General features: G+C 42.2%; 1 protein-coding gene across 1 annotated transcript in view; it reads left to right on the forward strand.

Moving 5' to 3' along the window:
- The window catches only part of GOLGA1 (golgin A1), a 31,356-nt gene that overhangs the window by 409 nt on the left and 9,274 nt on the right, over positions 1-21,673 (forward strand). The window contains 17 exon segments of the mRNA XM_030535366.1: positions 1,423-1,740; positions 4,312-4,402; positions 6,083-6,157; positions 6,637-6,734; positions 7,468-7,500; positions 8,983-9,111; positions 11,414-11,583; positions 12,025-12,136; positions 12,284-12,314; positions 12,317-12,378; positions 13,884-14,009; positions 17,100-17,195; positions 18,479-18,574; positions 18,726-18,821; positions 19,163-19,315; positions 19,609-19,704; positions 20,832-20,921. Of these exon segments, the coding sequence (XP_030391226.1) occupies positions 1,606-1,740; positions 4,312-4,402; positions 6,083-6,157; positions 6,637-6,734; positions 7,468-7,500; positions 8,983-9,111; positions 11,414-11,583; positions 12,025-12,136; positions 12,284-12,314; positions 12,317-12,378; positions 13,884-14,009; positions 17,100-17,195; positions 18,479-18,574; positions 18,726-18,821; positions 19,163-19,315; positions 19,609-19,704; positions 20,832-20,921 (1,689 nt within the window). The 5' untranslated portion in view covers positions 1,423-1,605.

The following is a 21,673-nucleotide window of genomic DNA, read 5'->3' on the forward strand; positions in this document are numbered from 1 at the left end:
ACGTTCAGCGGGAGGGTTTGCGGTGCGCGGCCTCTCAGGGAGCCGGTCGGCTCTGCTGCGCAGTGCGCGCCCTCCGCCCTCTCCCGCGAGACGGCAGGATCACAGCCGGGGCGGGCCCCGGGCACGCTGCGGAGCTTCAGACACCGGGAAACGTGTAGGAGCCCAGAGCTGCTTCCTGCTGGGCATTGTGGAGTAATGCCCCTGCCTGGGCTCCGTGTGCTGGAATAGCTGGTGTCACCCTGCTTGTGTGGACGTGGAGTAATTAATACAAAATACGCAGGAGAGTTCTGAGTAACTAATTGTATTCGTGTCACTGCTTGGAATGCTAATTTCACAGTGGGATAGCACTGCTGTTTAGCGCTCAGAGGGGTTGTAAGAGCATAGAGGAGGGACATCCAGGTCAGTTGAGAATAAAGATTTGTTTGAGGTTGCACATCAACCTGGTAAGTCAGTAGATTGTTGACAAGGATTTGCTGGCTGGTGGAGTGTGATAAATATTCAGTATTTCTAGGAGCAGCATGTCAACACTTGAATGATGACAGTAGATGCAGCTCTGTCTATAACTTTCCTTAGAACACAAGACAAACAGATGAATTAGCAAAAGAATATGTGAGGAAGCTGACATTGCAGGAGACAATAAAGATGAATTGTTGCCTATATTGTCAAATTTCTGTAGAATTGCTTAAAAATTAGGTGATGAAATGAGGAAAGATTTATTTCCAAACTGAGCTACCAAAATTGAGAGTTTAGAAGAACTCGGTAATAATTCCCTGCAAAAGTTAAAGGGAATGTTAAGAACTCAAAACAGCAAAAAGGGGAAGCAAGAGAGAAATTTACTCTGTGATGTGTCTATCATTGTCATGTCAATATGCTCCTACTAGTGTCCTTGATTAGTGTAGTTAATAACTGCAAATAAATTTTTATTTCTGTTCACTCTAGAGAGCCAAAATAGTTCTGAGAAAACATTGAGAAATTACCAGTGTGAATGACCCAGAAATAACCCAGCTTTATTCTCATGTAACATGTTTTGTTCACAGCATTAGCCATTAGAAAATCTAGGCAAAATGAGGAAATGCAATCTGGAGAATTGACAGAAAATTCCACTAACCAAACTTCTTGCCTGTTATCCACAACTTTGCTAAGGAAAACTGTGTACGAAGTAAATGAATATTTTTCTGGGAAGAAATCTGCGTAACTTCTCACCAGTGAGAATTCCAAATCCACTTTTGTCAATTGACAATAATGAATTTGAGTGTTTCCACTCAATTCAGTACATAATTTGTTTTTTAAAAAAATGTTAATTGTGCAGTCTAACAGATATGAACTTTATAATAAGGATAATAAAAATGTCTTTTAATGCTGTATTGGTTTCAGTCTATTGTCTGGTTTGGTGTTGAAACTTGATCTCTCTTTAATTCACAGGCACTGTTAGGCTATGAGCCCTTTGAAGAAAGTGGAACAGGAGTAAAACTGGCTGAGTTAAAATTAAATCTTGACTTTTGGAACCTTTAAATAGAGCATCAAACTTATTAACTGTGTAATTTGGGGACAGTTATCTCAAAATACCTGGCTCTTTTGGTGCCATAGAACGGCAGCTGCAGTAAAATGTTTGCAAAACTGAAGAAGAAGATAGCAGAGGAAGCAGCAATTGCTCCTCGGCCAGGAGGGGCTACCAGAATTCCCAGATCAGTCAGCAAAGAGTCAGTCACGTCTGTGGGAGCAGATTCGGGAGATGATTTTGTAAGTATCATATTTTGCATTTTACTACAGCATTTCTAATGCACAAGATTACAAAAAACCATGCAAGAATCTTGACTGTGACTGAAAAATCAAGTGCATGGCAGAGTGAGATGTGTGATGTGCAAATCTATCTCCAATCAGAATAGTTTTTGGAAATTGCAGTAAACATAGGTGTTAGTGGATGAGAATAAATATTAATTATTTTGTCACTTTAAGAATATAAATTACATAATTATCTTCAGTGAAGAACATGGCAAATGAAGGTATAAAATATCAAACAATGTTACAGCAAAACTCAAGATACTGTAAGTAAATGTAATGCTGAAGATTGCAAGAAAGCAATCCTCAGCATTACAAGTCTTAGATTGTAGTATTCTGATTCTATTTTAATCTCTTAATTCCTGGTGCAGTTACTGGTCAGGCATATTGTTTACATACCTCCATAGGATGATTATGTTGTTTCTGTAGCACAGGAAGAACTTGTAGGTTGTTGTTGGAATGTCTAGATAAACTATTTTTCATATTAAACTATAGTATATGTAGATTATATATTAATAATTTTAGCTGTGCATAAATTAAATAAAACCTGTTAGTGCTTTAACTGAAAGTCATGCCTTCTGAAGGCTCTATCACCCAAATCCTAGGTTAGATTATACAGCAGCATCACTTTCAGAGCCTGCAGTTACTGTATGCTGTGTTGCTGTAGAACAGCAGATTCCCCTGTGTCTTCATTGCATCATCTGTAAAATAGATTTTTCCAAGAAGGGGTTGCTGTAAAATATTATTTCTGAATCTCAAACATAGATACTGGTTGCTGAGCTAGACAGGAAATCTTGATCTCAAATAGTAAATGAGAAAATACTGTGGTTACTACAGTCAGTTTTTCACTCCCCGACTCAGCTAATTTTCACATAGCAGTTGATATAATATTGAGAAACATTGTGGCTATTGCATTGTTGGTGTAGAGAACAGAAAGAAATACAGTGGAGGGCAGGGGCGGCTCCAGGCCCCAGCACACCAAGCGCGTGCTTGGGGCGGCATGCCGCAGGGGGCGCTCTGCTGGTCGCCGGGAGGGCAGCAGGCAGGGTGCCTTCGGCGGCATGCCTGTGGAGGGTCCGCTGGTCCTGCGGCTCCGGTGGACTTCCCGTGGGCGTGCCTGTGGAGGGTCCGCTGGTCCTGCGGCTTCGGTGGGACCAGCGGACCCTCCACAGGCATGCCTGCGAGAGGTCCACTGGAGCCGCGGGAGCGGCAGAGCTATCCCCATGGCATGACGCCATGCTTGGGGTGGTAAAATGTCTAGAGCCACCCTTGGGGGAGGGAGACATTAAAATATATGTGAGAAAAGGTGGGTGAAGTAATGTCTCTCATTGGACCAAATTCTGGTAGCGAGGGAGACAAGCTTTCTAGCCACACACAGCTCCTCTTCTGGTCTTGGGCAGGTCTACACTTAAAACACTGCATCGGCACAGCTGCCCCAGCGCTTCAGTGACGACGCTCCTGTGCCGATGGGAGAGATTCTCCTGTCGACATAGTTAATCCGCCTCCCCGATAGGCTGTAGCTGTATCAACGGGAGAAGCTCACCCATCAACATTGTGCTGTCTACACAGGGGGTTAGGTTAGTTTAACTATGTCACTCAAGGGTGTAGCTTTTTCACACCTCTGAGTGATGTAGTTATACTGATATAGGTCTGTAGTGTAGATCTGGCCCCTGGGAAAGATACTTGGAGCATCACAGCTAAATGCAAGGTGGAACAGTTTGTTTAGCATAAGTCGTTAGCGTATATTCTAAGGGACAGTTCAAGGCAGAGTGGACCATTAACATCTCTGCAGTCATAGGACATAAAAAGGGGGTTAGTGGGTTACAAATTGTTGTAATAAGCCATAAATAAAAGATATTACCTGAACCATCTTATCTCTCTAATATTGTGGGAATGACACGGCTGCAACTACATTGCATACAATAAAATATGGGTAACAGTTCAGGATTTGTTGTTCATCTTTCAAGAATTCTGTGCTTTAGCGGTATGTACTTAATTGCTTTTAATTTTGTTTCCATAACGAGCGAAAAATAAGAGTACTGTAGAGAATAAAAACAAATTAAATTATTATTGTCAGAAATTAACATTGTATCAGTGTTTCCAAACCGTTTTTCCCTGATGAAAGGCTTACAGTTTCCCTCTTCCTGTTACTTACCTGTTAATTCTCTCCCCTGCTTGGAATCCTTCCAACCTGTGTGGCTTAATTTCTCTTTCCAGTCATCTATTACATGATCAGTCCAGTAATTTGAGCTACTTGTTTTCAGCAACTATTGGTCTTAGAAAATATTGTATTTTGTGTCACAGGCCCATGTTGCAGAGCTGACATTTATACCCTCTTTCTCCCAAGGACCATATGCACTGACTTAGCCAGCAGAATATGCAAATCTGTTCTCCTTGCCATGGGAAATAGGAAACCATTCATTATTTCTAGCCCTTATAATGTTCGCCATCATTAAAATTTGAGTGTGGCAGGATTGTTCTTTCTGAAGTTCAGAAACCACATAGTTACCGCTCTCTCTCTAACCTGCCAAGGCCTCTGATGGAAGCAGCTCCAGAGAGGATCTCTCATCCCAGCTACTTAGAAGAAATGAACAAATACGAAAACTGGAGGCCAAGCTGTCTGGTATGTTTCCTGGGGATGTAAATGACTTACAACCTTTCAATGCTGGGAAATATTTCCCTTCACACTTCTTGTTTTATTTACAAAAGGAATTTTTTTTGCTAACTAACTTTCTATTTAATCCATTTATAATAAACCTGTTGGTCAGCATCTGCGAGATGTGTAATACAGTCAATACAAAATCCATACAGAGTGTTCAAATAAAGATTTATGACTTCCTGTCTTCCTGCTGTTCTCTTGGCACATCCATGTGATCTTCCCAAATGTTCAGTATAATTTTCTCAGTCCCCGTGCTCCAACCAGAACACTTCTTTTTGGATGTGAACAGGGTTTTGGAGTGGAGCTGGAGCGTGGAGCAGTGGAGCTGCAGGTTCTTGCCTGGAACTGGAGCACAACTTCAAAGCCCTGGATGTGAACCCTCCAGGCCCCCGTTTGAATGCTACAGCAACAGTAAATAAGACATCAAAGACCCTAGTTAGGATCAGGGCTCCGTGGTGTTCAGCCCTGTACAGTACTTAAGATGACATGGTCTCTGCCCTGAAAGAGCTAATGGTCTAAAAAGACCTGCCTCCCAAAAAAGGGGTAAGGTTGGGGGCCTGGATCTTGATGCATCTTAAACTGAACAGAAATGGCCCTTGGAGACTGTCCCTGTAATGGGGGCCTCTCTGGCTGGCATACAGTTGGCAAAGGGGCCCTGTGCTGATTCTGCTCCTGATCCTGGGTGTAGGGAGTAGATTGGGGCATGGCTAGAGTGCACTATGTCCTCTGCTATCTTCTGCTTCTGAGGGCTAATAGGATTTGTTTCCTGTGACCATCCTAACTTGGAACAGAGTCAAGGTTGTTCTAACTTGAGCTGGGGGCTGGGCAGGCCCCTGCTCAGCTCTCGAATATGGGAAGTGCAAAGGGGGCTTATGGTGCAACTAGAATTGTTAAGTGCTCACCTTTTCCTAAGAGATAATCCTTAAATATTGTTAGGGGCATTTGAGGTCTCAGTGGTTAGCTGCCATAGAGACAGGAAACTTACAAATACTGAAACTTTGACCAGACTCGAAGCTCTGTAAGCAAATCCTCCTGTGAGCTTCTGAATACACTTGTTCAAGGTAGCTGCTTCCTTTAATCTGGCCTGTCAGTCATATCTGCTCAAAAAATGGCAGAACTACACATTCACTGCCTCTTCTGCATCATTAAGACCTGGATTTTAAAGGTAAGTGTGGTTTTGTTGGCTAAGCAGGGGAGCTAGCCAAAATGCACTCTCTCTGAAATATTGCACAGCTATTGTAAGGTGTAATATGGAACAAGGAAATCAACTGCTTTTGGATTTCTCCAACCCTCTTTCGCTTTCTCATTGGGGCGATTCTTCACAAGCAGAAGTCAAACTAAATCATAGTGCTTGTCACCACATTCTGTTGTAGCCAATGTTTCCTTTTTTGTGCCAGATTTAGTGCCTTTTCCCTGTTGTTAGTGTAATTAGGCCCTTCTGTTTGTACCGATCATTTACTCCATGGATGGTGTGTGGCAGAATTGTTTGCTTGTGGTGTTCATTGTTAATGTCAGCTGAGTTTTCCTAAATAGGAATGATTTTCTAGTTAAGAAAATCATTGTCACTTTCCACTCATATTCTTTTTAATTTCTTTCCCTAATGTCTGTCCATTCCTCGTCTGTACTTCTCCCTCCTCACCCAAGATTATGCTGAACAGGTCCGAAACTTGCAGAAGATAAAAGAGAAGCTTGAAATTGCATTAGAAAAGCATCAGGATTGTACGTACTTTAATTTTTTCCTTTTTTTCTTTTTTAATTTAAAACTGTTCTGCCTTGAATGCAGATAGAGTGTAAAAAGATGTACAGTTAGAAATGTTTCTTCACATAGAGTCCGTATTGGTTGTAAAAATAGCACACAACTTTCTGCTTGATGTACAGTGAACAAAGCAGCTGTGGTTTGTTTGCTGTTAGTCTGACAGTTGCCAGCAAGCACTTTTGCTGAACTTATGACTGGCATTTAAAAAAAAAAATCTACAGCAGTATTGCAGTCCAGATGGAGGCTCTGCTGATATCTTTGTTGTTTATGGTAGCACTCATATAGTGCTAGGCATTGTGTGAACATAAAGGGGGGAGGCCTGGCCATCTTGACAGTGGTAGTTGTAAATTTTAGTGTGACCTACAATACAGTATTTACAGAAGTAAATACACAGTCTTGGCATTTGCATACCCTGACTTTTTAACTAGTGATTCTCTGACAGCTTCCATGAAGAAATTTCAGGAGCAGAACGAGGCTTACCAGGCCAACAGAGCAAAGATGGCTGAAGGAATGGCTTTGGCATTAGAAAAAAAGGACCAGGTAATAAACACAAGGTTGACACAATGAAACAGTTGACCGATAAGTGGGAGGCTTCTGAGTACAATGATCTTGGCATAGTTAACATATTGTAGTACTAGAGAATCACTGCTGAGATGCAGCGTTTGTTTGCCTTGATTTATTCTTATCTGGGTGGAGGGAAAGGAAGAGGGATAAGGTGCAATGGTCAGTGTTGCTGACAGTTCATTCTGAGACAACATGCATAGCTCGCCCTTTTTACTTTAAAAGAGCTCATGAAAGTCTGTAATGTGAACTCAAATTCACATTTGCTGTCTAGGTACAACCCTGTTGTAAATGTCTGTAGATCAGTTGTTCTCAACTGGTGGGCTGCTTGCAGCCCAATCAGCACACAGCTGCAGCCTATGTGACATTCTCAGGGCCATACAGGTAGCATAAATACTGTGTGAACGTGGCCCATATGACAGAGAGAGAGCTGCATATGCAGCCCAAAATGGTAAATTCATTGAAAATCACTGCTGTAGATGATGCATTTTTGTTTGCACAGGGCAGATATGCTATGATGTCATAAATGAACCTGTCATAGGCTTTACTGGTATATTAAAATCCTCTTTGGTTACTTTTACTCATTCCATTTGATAACAATTATCCTAATTTAATACCTTCAGTCACATTTATTGTTGCATTTCAAAGTTGGTGCTTAGATTTTTATTTGCCCTCTCTTTTTTTTTCTGTCCTCCTCTCCTCCCTTTTGCAGGAATGGAGGGAAAAGTTGGTTCATCTTGAAAAGGCAAGTCTCCTTTGATATCTCTCTGCTAAATATAGGCCTATGCACATACTGGGACTTGGCAAAGAAAAATTTATATAGAAAATGTAATTATCCAGAGTATCTGATTCCTTGTTCTCTGGCTGAGACCTGATATTCATGTTTCATTTTCCACTTCATCACCCTAGAAATTAAACTGGAACTAGTTTTGGAAAAGGAAATAAATCAGACTTCAGATGCAAGAGATGAGAGATTGACACGCCAGCCAGCATAGATGTAAAAGCTCAGCCTTTACCCAGATTTCTCGTGTCTTAGTAGCGGAGTATTGAGATAGCACTTATATGTCTTGCTTTATGCTTTCAAGTATTAGTAAATGAATCCCTTGCAATACTGCTGAGGTATTATGATCCCTATTTTACACAGGGGGCAGCTGAGAGATACAGATGTGAGTGCTTAAGGTCTCGCAGCTATTCCTTTCAGAGCTAGTGAGAGAGCTCTGGGGTCTGATCCCGAGGTTGGGAGTCAGGTACTCCAAAATCACACTGCGTGCCAGGAAATGATTTAATCTCTTCTCCCTCTGTGGTTTGAGGGAGAACAGAGTGCTGCAGGATGAGCTTTAGTACTGTTTCCCTTATTTTCTGTGTAGCATTGATTTGGTGAGATTTGTTAAGAGCCTTTCTAGCCTTGTCATCAAAGTAGCTGGTGAGCACTGTAATAACTATAGATCAGAGCTTTTTTAGCATAAGGGAATTTACATCTGGCTGGAGAAAAATCCTATTGGCTAACAACCACAGATGCCTGCAAATGAAATAAGTGTAATGGCAATGCCTGTTTAGGTCACCTGCCCCACTGGGATTTGACATGAAGCACTTTGCTACCAGAGAGTATCTTGGTTATAAAAAGAGCAGTTTTTGCCAAAAGAGCTGTAGCTATGAGTGCAGCCGTGGCTGTATTGTGAAGTTATTGTCCAAAAACAGGCATATGTTGACTTCAGTCTTATGTTGTCCGCATCATAGCAGAAATTAGTTCCACTTCAGTAATTTTTTTATAAAGGATTTCATTCTTGCTGTAGTTGTTCCAGCTGTCCAACTAAGTCTCTGCTCCAGGCATCTTTTAGCGTAGAAGCATTAAACAGATGTTTAGATTTGCTGTCAAGTGTTTCAAGTATTAATTTTCTATCATGGCATGCTTAAATGGTGAGTGTAAAGAACTTCCTATATAATTTCTTCTTAAATGAAAGTTATTTTTGTCTTGTTCACAGCACAGTCCTGAAAGTTTCCAAAGTTTAATAATGCCAGCTGTGTTGCTTACACACATTTTCAGAATGCATGCGTCTCAGTAAGAAGTCTGTTATTTATATAGCACCATAAGAGTGCATGGTGATTTGCAGTTATAAACATAAAATAATATTATGTTCCCAAGAAGCTTAATTTAATACATTGCTGACCTGAAATTGAGTGACAGACATTTTGGAATCCTTGTTTAATTTTGGTGGTTGTTTAACAGGAAAAAGAGATGCTTTTGGCTCAGTTACAAGAAATGAGGGAGCAGAGTTTGAATCTTTTCCAAAAGAGAGATGAAATTGATGAACTGGAGGGCTTTCAACAGCAGGAACTGGCCAAAGTCAAACACATGGTGAGATTATTTTGTAGTCTCTCTTCTGTTTAGTCCTCGAATATATACTACTTGGTGGCTCGACATTAAGGCTTTGTCTGCACTGCCCACCTTTTAGCGACACCACTGTGCTGCTACAGCCATGCCACTGAAGGGTGCGCAGTGTAGCTGCTGTTTGTCAGCAGGAGAGAGCTCTCCCGCTGACCAAAAAAAACTTCACCCCCAACGAGCAGCAGCAGCAGCAGCTTTGTCGGCAGGAGAGCGCTCAACAAGGTTAATCCCGCAATCAGTTGCACTGTTAAACAATAACAGTATACCATTTATAGAAATATTTTTGGATCTTTTCTGCATTTTCAAATATATTGATTTCAATTACAACACAGAATACAAAGTGCACAGTGCTCACTTTATTTTTGATTACAGATATTTGCACTGTAAAAAAAAAATAGTATTTTTCAATTCATCTCATACAAGTACTGTAGTGCAGTTTCTTTATCATGAAAGTGCAACTTACAAATGTAGATATTTTGTTTTGTTACATAACTGCATTCAAAAACAAAACAATGTAAAACTTTAGAACCTACAAGTCCAGTCAGTCCTACTTCTTGTTCAGCCTATCACTCGGACAAACAAGTTTGTTTACATTTGCAGAAGATAACGCTGCCTGCTTCTTGTTTATAATTTCACCTGAAAATGAGAACAGGCATTCACATGGCACTGTTGTAGCGAGCTTCGCAAGATATTTACATGCCAGCTGTGCTAAAGATTCATATGTCCCTTCATGCTTCATCCACCATTCCAGAGGACATGCATCCATACGGATGATGAGTTCTGCTTGATAACAGTGCAAAGCAGTGTGGACCAACACATGTTGATTTGCATTATCTGAGTCAGATACCACCAGCCGAAGGTTGATTTTCTTTTTTTGGCGGTTTGGGTTCTGTAGTTTCAGCATCAGAGTGTTGTTCTTTTAAGACTTCTAAAAGCATGCTTCACACCTGGTCCCTCTCAAATTTTGGAAGACACTTCAGATTCTTAAACCTTAGGTTAAGTGCAGTAGCTATCTTTAGAAATTTCACATTGGTACTTTCTTTGCATTTTGTCAAATTTACAGTGATGAAAGTGTTCTTAAAACAAACGTGCTGGGTCATCATCTGAGACAGCTATAACATGAAATATATATAGCAGAATGCAGGTAAAACGGAGCAGAAGACATACAGTTCTCCCCCCAACGAGTTCAGTCACAAATTTAATTAATGCATTATTTTTAACAAGCGTCATCAGCAAGGAGGCATGTCCTCTGGAATGGTGGCTGAAACATGAAGAGGCATATGAATCTTTAGAGCATCTGGCATGTAAATATTTTGCAATGTGGGCTACAACAGTGCAATGCAAATGCCTGTTCTCGCTTTCAGGTGACATGTAACAGAAGCAGGCAGCATTATCGCCTGCAAATGTATTTCCTGTAAGTGTCTGTCTAAGCGGTTGGCAGAACAAGAAGTAGACTGAGTGGACTTGTAGGCTCTGAAGTTTTGCATGTTTGTTTTTTTGAGTGCAGTTACGTAACAAACAAAATATCTGCATTGTAAGTTGCACTTCATGACAGAGATAGCACTACCCGTACTTGTATGAGGTGAACTGAAAAATAGTATTTATTTTATCATTTTTACAGTGCAAATATTTGTAATGAAAAATATAATACTGTACATTTTGTATTCTGTGTAATTGAAATAGATATTTTGGATGTTTTTCTACATTTTCAAATATATTTAATGAATTTCAATTGGTATTCTGTTTAACAGTGCAATTGTTAAACAGCCCTATTCAAAAATTTACAGCTAAACATTAATTACTACAGCTTTGAAACTTTACTATGCAGAAGAAAAATGCTGCTTTAACCACCTTAATTTAAATGAAACAAGCACAGAGATTTTTTTACCTTGTCATTTTTTTTTTTTCCCCTTTTATATTTAGCGTTTTACCTTTAACACAGTTCTGTATTGCATCTGCTTTTTGGTTTTGGTCTCTGCTGCTGCCTGATTGTATGTTACCTGCTCCAAATGAGGATTGTGGTTGACTGGTCACTTCATAACTCGAGGCTTTACTGTATATGTTAATTCACTGAAGACTGGAGTTTTTACTGTGCGTGTCTGCATGCAGTATCATGTAAACTCCCAGTTGACACTGAATTTTCAGCCTTCGCTGTATAAAATTTAATCTAATTTAGCTTATAACTTTGATAAAGGCAGCATGACCCCTCCTTCAGAAGCCTTTATTAATTGTATCAGTTCATCTTTGTCAAAGATAATGTTCTAATGTTCAGCTTTTGAAAAAGGAAGAGTCTCTAAGCAGAGCAGAACAGGAGCTAGAGGCATGCCGTCAGGAGCTAACCCATGCGAAGAAAGAGCTGCAGGTCACAAGCAACTTGCCATTGGTTCTGAGCAATGAAGTGGAAGAGTTGCGGCAGCAGCACTCGGAGCTGGAAGCACAGAGGTGTGTACGTGGTGGGGTAAAGGAGTCTGTCAGCAATATCTAGATATTCTGATTCATTTCCCACTTGGCTCTAGCTCCCCCTTAAAGAGGCCCGCATGGGCAGTAGGCTCGATGCTTAGTCAGTACTTACATACTAGCATGTGACAGGGAGTACACGATTTACTAAAATTACCCTTTTACAGTTAAATTGGAACGGTTTGTTTGTATGCAACCCAGATCACTTAGAAGAGTTCTCTGTGCTCAGTCACTTCCACTCCTCCACCTGGTTACGAGTGCTGGAGTATGCAGTGACTAACTTGTAAGCTCCTATGGATGATTAGTGCCAGGCCAAAATGGCTGTTTTTTAAGATTAGAAGAAATCATAGGTTTCTTAGTCTGTCCTCCTTCCCTTGGCAGATACAATTCTGCTGGCACATTGAGTACTGTTTTCTTTCTGCAAAGGGATGAACTAGTGGCAGCTGAGGCGAATGCAGAAAATAAGATCACTGCCCTGGAGCAGATAGGACAGGAGCTACAAACCTTCATTCAGCATCTTTCGGCGGACTTGCAAAACGTAAGTTGAGATAATTGGTATCTGATACCTTTCTTTCTGTCAGTTCATGCGACAGTTCAAACTGGACCTTCATTGAAATGTTTTGTTTGCATTCTCCTCCTAAAAACTGAGTCTTGAATCAAAAAACATTTTCTTATATGCTGGTAGGCTCAAGTGGCTTCCTCTGGTTGTGAGAAGAGATGGAAGCTTTACAGATGGAGCATGAATCTCTCAAACTGGAATATGAACAACACAAGCTAAAGGTGAAAGTGTGGGGACTTCTGATCTACCCAGTATGGCTGTTCTTATGTTCTTATGTGTGTGATCTGAGGGTACTCAGAAGTTGGTTAGGTTTTAGTGTTCTCAAGCTCCTATACCTGAGATGATTGTTTGTATTTAATCAGTCTGAAAGGCAATGAATGCAGTTGCAACATGGCTTCTGAATTGTTAAGCAGAGATTTTTATATTAACTTCCTCACTTGAATATGAAGCAGGTATGTGACCTGCTACTGGCAGGTAAAAACACCCAAAGATAGTAAACGTAATCTTGGAGCAAGACTTAATTTTTTTGTAAGTACTTTTATAGCAAGTTTCAGCCCTATTTAGGACTATCACCAGGAGAGTTGTAAATGCCTGGAAGGTGAGGTAAATGTGTGAGAATTGCCAGCCATGATACCCCAACTGGCAATCTTGTGAGTAAATTCAAGAAGCTTGGATAATGGAGCTTTGCTGTCTGTGGACAATATGTTAGCGAATTGGGGAAGCACTGTGGGAAGGGAATTGTGTAATGAAATTAGGTATCAGAGAAGTCTCTGGCAATAGTCATACTAAATCCAAAGTATTAGTACCAAAGACATCCAGAAGTCATCACAAGAAAGTCTAGCTTCTGTTGGGCATACAACTCAGTAAGTTAATTATGGGTCCATACTGCATAATGTTTCCAGATGGGAAGTAGTAAAATTGCAGACCTCTACTGGAAAGGCTGAATGGACTGAGCAAATAACATGGATTGGTAGAATTGCAATAGTTAAAATGACCTTTCTCTTCCAGATTACATTTTTATTTCAAACTCTTCCTGTAGAAGTCCCAGCTCCAAGATATTAAAATACAGTCTCTATTTTATGCTTTATTGGAGACAGTAACTTTTATATAGGCCTAATAAATTAATTAAAATACAAATTACATAGGCCAGTATTAAATGAATGGGTGGATTCAGTGAAGCTTCAGAAATGCAGCACAACCCCTGAAAAAGGGAATTATCTATCTATCTATCTAGCTAGCTAGCTTGCTTCAGTTGAATTTGTATATATTTAATGTTGTTTGGATCTGTCTGCACTGCCAAAAAAAAAAGACCCATGGGAGCAAGTCTTAGAGTCTGGGTTAACTCACTTGGGCTCATGTTATGGGGCTGAAATTCCAGTGTAGATGTTTAGGCTCAGGCTTGAGCATAGGTTCTGAGACCTACCCCCTTGCTGGGTTTTAGAGCCAAAGTCTCAATGTCTACACTATTATTTGTAGACCTGTAGCATGAGCCCCATGTGCTTAAGCTGGTTGATGTGGACTCTGAAACTCACTGCTGTGGGTCTTTCCTTCTTTCCCCACCCCACTCCCATCATAGGCATAGCCTAAGATAACATAGAATGGCTTTCATTAAAGAGAATTTCTTTTTGATGTGTGTTTGAGGGTGTGGGTGGGTTCCCCCGCAAGTGAAATCACTATGTAATAAGAGCTAGGCTATAAACATGACACTGGCTTTTTGTTCCAACAGATGAGTGTTGAAGTTGATGAGAAAAATAAACTCATTGAACATCTGCAGGAAAAAGTGTCTTCCCTAGAAAAGAGACTAGAAGGGAATTTTTCAGGAGATGAACATGTGTGGGAGCTACTCAAGGAGGTAACATTTTTAGATGGCTTTAAATCCCTTGAGAACTGTCTGGCTGTTACTGTATCTGTCATGCAATGGAACCAATATCTAATATCCTGCATATGCCTCTGTTCCTGCGGTGTGTGTTTGCGCTCTGCTCCTGCTGGATGGAATCTTAGACCTGCTCACGTGTGTTCAAGATCATGTCTTTAGTGAGGGTAGCACACAGAAGTTGCAAGCCTTAATACCAGTAACCAAAGAGTTAACACTAATGTATACTCCTCTTCTGTGCTCTGGTTGCTAAAAGGGCTTGCAAAGCACATGGGCACTCTTAAGCAAAGTCCAAACCATTCATTGAATCCACTGAGCTAAGGCCAAGCACTGGTGAGAAATAGCTGTAAGTTGAGAACTCAGAGGGGAACTGTGCATGGCCAGTATCTCCGTTACTTCCTGACCCTGTTCCGCAGCACTGATATACCATATTGTTTCTGAACAAAGGCAGGTTTCCCCAGCCTAGGACAGGGACACCTGCTTTTCCCTGGGAGCCCTCACCTGCAGTGCCCAGCACCCTAGCCTGGTGCAGCTAGTAAACGAACCTAGCTTAAATAAATCCAAGTCCAGTTTGAAAGCTACTTATAGAGGCAGCACAATGTCCTCTTAGGCCTGGTCTACACTACATGTTTAAACCGATTTTAGCAGCGTTAAACCAATTTAACGCTGTACCCGTCCACACTACGAGGCCCTTTATATCGATATAAAGGGCTCTTTAAATCGGTTTCTGTACTCCTCCCCAACGAGAGGAGTAGCGCTAAAATTGGTATTACCCTATCGGATTAGGGTTAGTGTGGCTGCAAATCAACGGTATTGGCCTCCGGGTGGTATCCCACAGTGCTCCACTGTAACCGCTCTGGACAGCAATCTGAACTCTGATGCAGTGGCCAGTTAGACAGGAAAAGCCCTGCGAACTTTTGAATTTCATTTCCTGTTTATCCAGCATGGAGCTTTGAGCAGCACAGGTGGCCATGCAGTCCCAAATCCAAAAAGAGCTCCAGCATGGTCTGTACAGGAGATACTGGATCTGATCGCTGTATGGGGAGACAAATCTGTTCTATCAGAGCTCCGTTACAGAAGACAAAATGGCAAAGCATTTGAAGAAAATCTCCAGGCTATGATACAGAGTCCACAGCACAGTGCTGCGTGACATGCGTAACGGAAAGCCAAAGAATCAAATGGACGCTCATGGAGGGAGGGAGGGGGTACCAAGAACTCCAGCTATCCCACAGTCTCCGAAAATCATTTGCATTCTTGGCTGAGCTCCCAATGCCTGTAGGGTCAAACACATTGTCCGGTGTGGTTCAGGGTCTATCTCATCAATTTACCACCCCTCCCCCTCTGTGATAGAAAAGGGGGAAAAATCGTTTCTTGACTTTTTTGTGTGTCACCCTATGTATACTGCATGCTGCTGGTAGACACGGTGCTGCAGCAGTAAACAGTAGCATCCTCTCTCCTCCCCTCCCTGGTGGCAGATGGTCCGGTGCAGTAGGACTGATAGCCGTCCTGATCATGAGCCCGTGAGTGCTCCTGGCTGGCCTCAGGTGAGGCCGGCTGGGGGCACCTGGGTAAAAATAGGAATGATTCCCGGTCATTCCCAGTAGATGGTACAGAACGGCTGGTAACTGCCCTCATCATAGCAACTAGGGGCTGAGCTCCATCAGCCCCCCCCTTTTCATGTCTAAAGAAAAGATTCTGTCCTGCCTGGACTATCATAGCAGCTGGAGGCTGCCTTCCCCTCATTTTATCTCACTAACAAGTCAGTGTTTCTTATTCCTGCATTCTTTATTACTTCATCACACAAATGGTGGGGACACTGCCACGGTAGCCCAGGAAGGTTTGAGGAGGAGGGAAGCAACGGATGGGGTTGTTGCAGGGGCACCCTCTAAAATGGCTCATCATTTCTGTGGGTTCTGACACGGAGTGGCTGTGCTCTCTGATAAACTGGTTCTCTAGTATGCTTGCCCCATATTCTAGGCAGGACTGACTCTATTTTTAGATACCATAAAGGAGGAATTGACTCGGGAGTCCTTCCCATTTTTGTCTTTGCGCCTCTGGCCAACCTCAGCCAGGAGCACCCATGACAGCAGCAGACGGTACGGAACGACAGATAACCGCCATCTCATTGCCAGTTTACAAAGGTGCAGCAGACAGTACAGAACGACTGGTAACCGTCTCTGCTGTCATGCAAAGGCAAATGAATGCTGCTGTGTAGTGTTGCAGTATCGCCTCTGTCAGCGGCATCCAGTACACATACGGTGACAGTATAAAAAAAAAAAAAAGCTGAACGGGCTCAATGGTTGCTGTGCTATGGCGTCTGCCAGGGCAATACAGGGGAAAAGGGCGCAAAATGATTGTCTGCCTTTGCTTTCCCGGAGGAAGGAAAGACTGACGACATTTACCCAGAACCACCCGCAACAATGATTTTTGCCCCATCAGGCACTGGGATCTCAACCCAGAATTCCAAGGGGCGGGGGAGACTGCAGGAACTATGGGATAGCTACGGAATAGCTACCCACAGTGCAACGCTCCGGAAATCGACGCTAGCCTCAGACCATGGACGCACACCGCCGAATTAATGTGCTTAGTGTGGCCGTGTGCACTCGACTTTATACAATCTGTTTTACAAAACCGATTTATGTAAAATCGGAATAATCTCATAGTGTAGACGTACCCTTAGAGAGTAAATGCTACAGCTAGTAAATATTTTACCCTTTGTATGTGTGTTCTGTAACGTCCCAGCAGCGTGGCTCTAAAGGACAGTAGAGGAGCTATTTCTGTTGCAACATTGTAGTTTTTCTGACTCCCTGAAGTTGGTCTCACATGCTGATTACATCCTCAGCTTGGACTTCAGTCAAGCATCTCCACATCTCCCATTTTCAGTATAAATGCTGTGCAGTAGTGGTCAATAGCTTCACTCAGTGTCAGCCCCTAGGTGCAAAGGTGTGTTACAAGTCCTAATAACTGCTGTTTGGATTCTGGCCATCATGCCTTCACCATAAAAGCAGTTTTTAGAGATTAAACTTCTGAGTCCCCCTGTATGATCTGTGGTGATGTGTTAATCTTCAGAAAACTGCTCTGGAGCAGAAACTGGATGACACCAGACAGCAGCTATTGACAGCTAGAACCAATCATGCTGAGACTGTGAACCTACTGGAAACCCAGGTATTTCCTCCTCCTTCATCAATGCCCTCAGTGGGGTTGGCACTTTTGGCCATCTGGATGGACTAAGTGTCTTTTAGCATCCAAAGAATTTTATTTAAAACCCAATACAAATTGCCAATCTTTCAGTCTTTTTTTTTCTTTTCGGAAGATTTGACACTGACTATAACATTGAGCTTTGAAAGGAAACCTTAGCTCACCAGACCCACTTTAGCAGTGTGTATATTTTACCTAGAGATTGTGTGTGGCATATATAGGCCTGATTTCATACTAACCCTTCTGTCACAGGGTGACACTGGCTTTTTAAAGGGAAGAGGCCAGTGCACCTGTGACTGGCCAGTTGAACACAACCTCTTCCTCCTCCTCCTCCCCCCCCCACCCCCCAGTTTTGCTTAAAAGATGGCACCTGGCCCTAGACCCTTCTGGGTCCCTGAAGGAAGATGAGAAGGGGCCTGTGAGAGCCTCCTTCCCACAGAGGAGAGAGCAGCAGAGAGTTGCCTGAAGGAAAGAGCTACAGGGAACCAGAAAGAGTGCAGTAACTGTGAGCTGCAGGTGATGAGTTCTGAGGAAAACAGTTGAAGGACTGGCTGGAGCTGGGGAACCGTGCCAAAGTTCAGGAAGGCTGGTACAGCGGCCCCTAGGAAGAGGGCAAGAACCAGAGTAGTCAGCATGAGCCTGGCCCAGAAGCAAGGGGCTAACTCTGGAGGGAGACCCCAAGGAGCCAGGGTAGGACTCTCAGACAAGGAAGCCTGGGGAGTGTAACGCTGCAGTGAGCACTGTGGTGGGCTGTGGAAAGTGCCCAGGAAAAAGGGATTGGTCCTGGAGGGAGGTTCCCCTGAGCAGGGGTAGGACTCACAAGCGAGGGGCTGACTCTGGGCTCTAAGAAGAGACTCATGGAAGAAAAATGCATCTTGAAACTCTTGGAGACTGGGGCCCTGGAATGGGGATAACAGAGTTCAGACAGAGTGGTTAATGGGTGGGTGACCTGGCAACCAGTGACCTTTCACTGGGATTGAAGAGCTCTTTTATTGTAACCAAGTTTTACTTTTGAGGTTGAGAGGAACTGTTTTTACTACAAGGCACCTGTGGACTTGCATTTTATATGAATAAAAGAGTTCAAATTTGTCATTTTGAGACAACATTCCTTTGCAGGGGTGAATAAAGGACAGATGGAGGCAGGTGTACTTGTCATGCCACAGCCAGTCACTGGAGGGAGCTTGAGGCAGGGGCCATGGTATGACCTATTCCCTTATCTAATTTATTTACATTTCGATTCCTGTTTCTAGGTCACTAAACTGAACAGCAAAGTAACTGAAGCACAGGGATTCCTCTGTGAGAGAGAAGAGTTTCTGAAGAATTTTAAAGAAAGCAGCATGTGCCAGGTAGGCCCTTCCCTGAAAGGTGTAGTCTAAGGGTTTCTGTGTTTAGTCTCCCCTGCTAGTTCCTTCCCTACCCCATATTACTATTTTGTGTGCTGCTCTCCAGCAATATCAATCTTTATGGACAAGGGAGTAACTTACTCTCCTGTTTTAGCTGAAAGAACTTGAACAAGCACTACAGCTCGCTAATGGGGCACTAGAGAGGAGCAGAGAAGAAATTGGTGAGAGGGATCTACAGATCCAAAAGCTGGTGAGAATCCTCTAATCACTCGGGCTACTCATGCTAAAGCAATCTCCACCATCTTCAATGACAACCAGTTTTGTTTCATTATTGATAAGGCTGCAGTTGTCAGAATTCTTCCTGCTAATACTGCAACAATGGCTCCGAGATGAGTAAATTTATTTGTATGTGAGGGTAGGCGCCAGATGGCCTCAGAAATAAAGCATAGCATTGCCATTCTTAGGCGATAAGGATGGGGATAAGCAGCATGAAGTTATGCCTGACTCTGGCTGCAAGCTCCATGTACTCTGCCCTCCAGTAACCATAGGGTTAATATAGTGTTAACTTACATTAATGTTTTTTTCCTGAAGCAAACAGATCTAGAGGTTGAGAGCAGCAAATTACAACAGCATATCTCAGCTGTAAAGCATCAGTGCGCAGAACGGATTAGCAGGCTGGAGGCTCAAATAGCTGCCCTTGAAACAGCTCGAGAGTTTGATAAAACAGCTTCCCAACATAAGATAGTAAGTATAGAAACTGTACTGTAGAGGGATATTGAATCCCCAGATGCTGCCTCTGGCATCACCTGTAACCCTTCTGTGTATTGTCTGAAAATACTAAATTTGTATGTAACTGCATGTTCAAAGCTGTTCATATTGTGGTGGTTTGAAGTTGAGGGTGAAGATCTTTCTCCAGGCAACAATGTTCAGAGGCACTGAATATGCATAAATCAACATCTCTTTGGGGGTGGATGTTTACTTATACTGTAAATGTTAAAACACTGGTTCTTTGCACACAAGATATTTCCATTTTACAGAGCCAGTTGGAACGGGAAAATGAAGATTTTAATGAAATCAGACAAGAATATGAAAGTTCTTTAAAGAAACAAGAGTCTGAACTGGAAAGACTAAAGGTATGGGCGTAACTGTGTGTTGATGACTATGCTTAAGTAAAGAACTAAGTTTGATAAACAGCGAATGGCAAACTGTACCCTTTTGTCCATACTTAAAGCCCATTAGGTTCAGATCATGGTTAATTACTGCCATATACCTTCCTCTTTGGAATTAAAATACCTACATAGAATACAAACCATTCAAGATTCATTACAAATGGCTGGTACTTTCTTGACACAAAATGCTTAGGTCTTACTAAATACTGGCAAAAACAGTACATTCCAGTACTTAAAGGGATACTGTCAAGAATAGCTTTGAAATCCTCTGAGGAAGAAAAGTACCAATAAAAGCATAGAATATCATTAGCAATACATCATTTCAGTACTTTAACAGCTACTGCTGTCTAAATTAGAGGACTACTAAATAAACACTGTTCAGTCATTTAAAGCCTAAACCTTCTCTCCTTTAAGATTATAATCTCATAGAAAGCTCTCAACATTCTAAATATCAGCCCTCGTGTGTGATGTAGAATTGAAGAATTGGCCACTGGAGGGAGTCATTTCCTTGTCAGTGTCTTTTAAATTGGGAAAAGAGAAAGTGGAAGTGGCAGGTCTGTAGCCTTTCATGTGGTGGACAGCTTTGACTTTGCATGCCAGAACTATGCACCTGTCAACAGTGCCAGTGCAAAAATGGTACCAGTATCAATCCTCTTGTCCACATATATTTTAAAAAGAATCCCAAACCATGACAGCTAATGCTTGAGGATCACTCACCCTTCACTGAAATGCAGCTCTCTCTGGAGTGAGATGTGGCAACAATTCTTCAGTGGAAGAGCAGTGAAGACTGACTGACTACTTCAATAGAAACCAAAAAAGTGTTAGATTTTAGGGAAGCTGAATGCAATTGCCTGGGTTTGTGAAAAGTTCCAAGAAATGGGCTCTCTGCCAGTCTTAAATGAGCATTGATTTAACAAGAAGTCTGATTTGAGGGATGAGATTACTGTATCTGCTAATGACCTATAAATTCCATTTGTTAATGGGTGTGGATCTTAGAGTTGAAAAACCACTGGCTTTTAGTCTTGTTCCTGTGAAAGCTTCATACTGAATTTTCTCCTCTAAGTAATTATTGAATTATCACTGGTTTGCAGAAAGAATTAAGCAGCAGAGAAACAGTCAGTGTTGAAATTGCCAAAGCACTGGAAGAAACTCGGAAACAAAGGGAGGAATTACAGCAGCAGGTACGTTTATTGCTTGAACCCTTGGATTGCTTTAATCCATACAGAGCAGGCTGGAACCCAATTTTGTAATTATCCCAGTAACCAGGGGCCCAAATCAGGATTAGGCCCCAAACATCCAGGAAGAGTCTCCACCCCAAAAAGTTTCCAGTCTAAGGCCTTCCTGTTAATGCTTGCACAGGTGTGTAACTTTACCCATGTGAGATGTTCCACTGAAGTCAATAGAACTGTGCATGTGCTCAAAGTTAGGTATTTGCCTATGTGTGTGTTTGCAGGATCAGAGATTAAGGCAGGATGCAGCAGGTGGATGTAATAAACAGTTGAAGAGGAGAGGGAGGGTGAGGTGCCACTGATAGGAACACATGACTTACAGGCTAGCTGAGAGCCCAGTGCTAAGGTTCTCCATCATTTTGACAATTTTCCATAAGCATCACACTACACTTCTTGCATTCTTTTTTCTACTGGATCGCAGTCTTGTTTGTGCTGTTAGAAAGTGGTCCCAAATTAACCCCAGAAATCTGTGCTGACAACTTGGCATTCAAGGACTCACTGCCAAATCCAAGTTATTTTGCCTAGAAAAGTGTTACTGGACAACATGGGCCAATGCTTGTTTGTTGCTGGGAACTGTGTGTGTTGTCAGCCAAGCAGCAGTGCAGGTCTCACTGAATCCAGCCTTCAGTACCACCTCTTTAGGGTGTTTTTGCTCTTGGGGGTGAGTTGCAGATCTGACTCTTGAGGAATCCGTTAGATGGTCT

The sequence above is a fragment of the Gopherus evgoodei genome, chromosome 16 (genome assembly GCF_007399415.2).
Source record: "Gopherus evgoodei ecotype Sinaloan lineage chromosome 16, rGopEvg1_v1.p, whole genome shotgun sequence".
In the NCBI taxonomy this organism is placed as follows: Eukaryota; Metazoa; Chordata; order Testudines; family Testudinidae; genus Gopherus; species Gopherus evgoodei.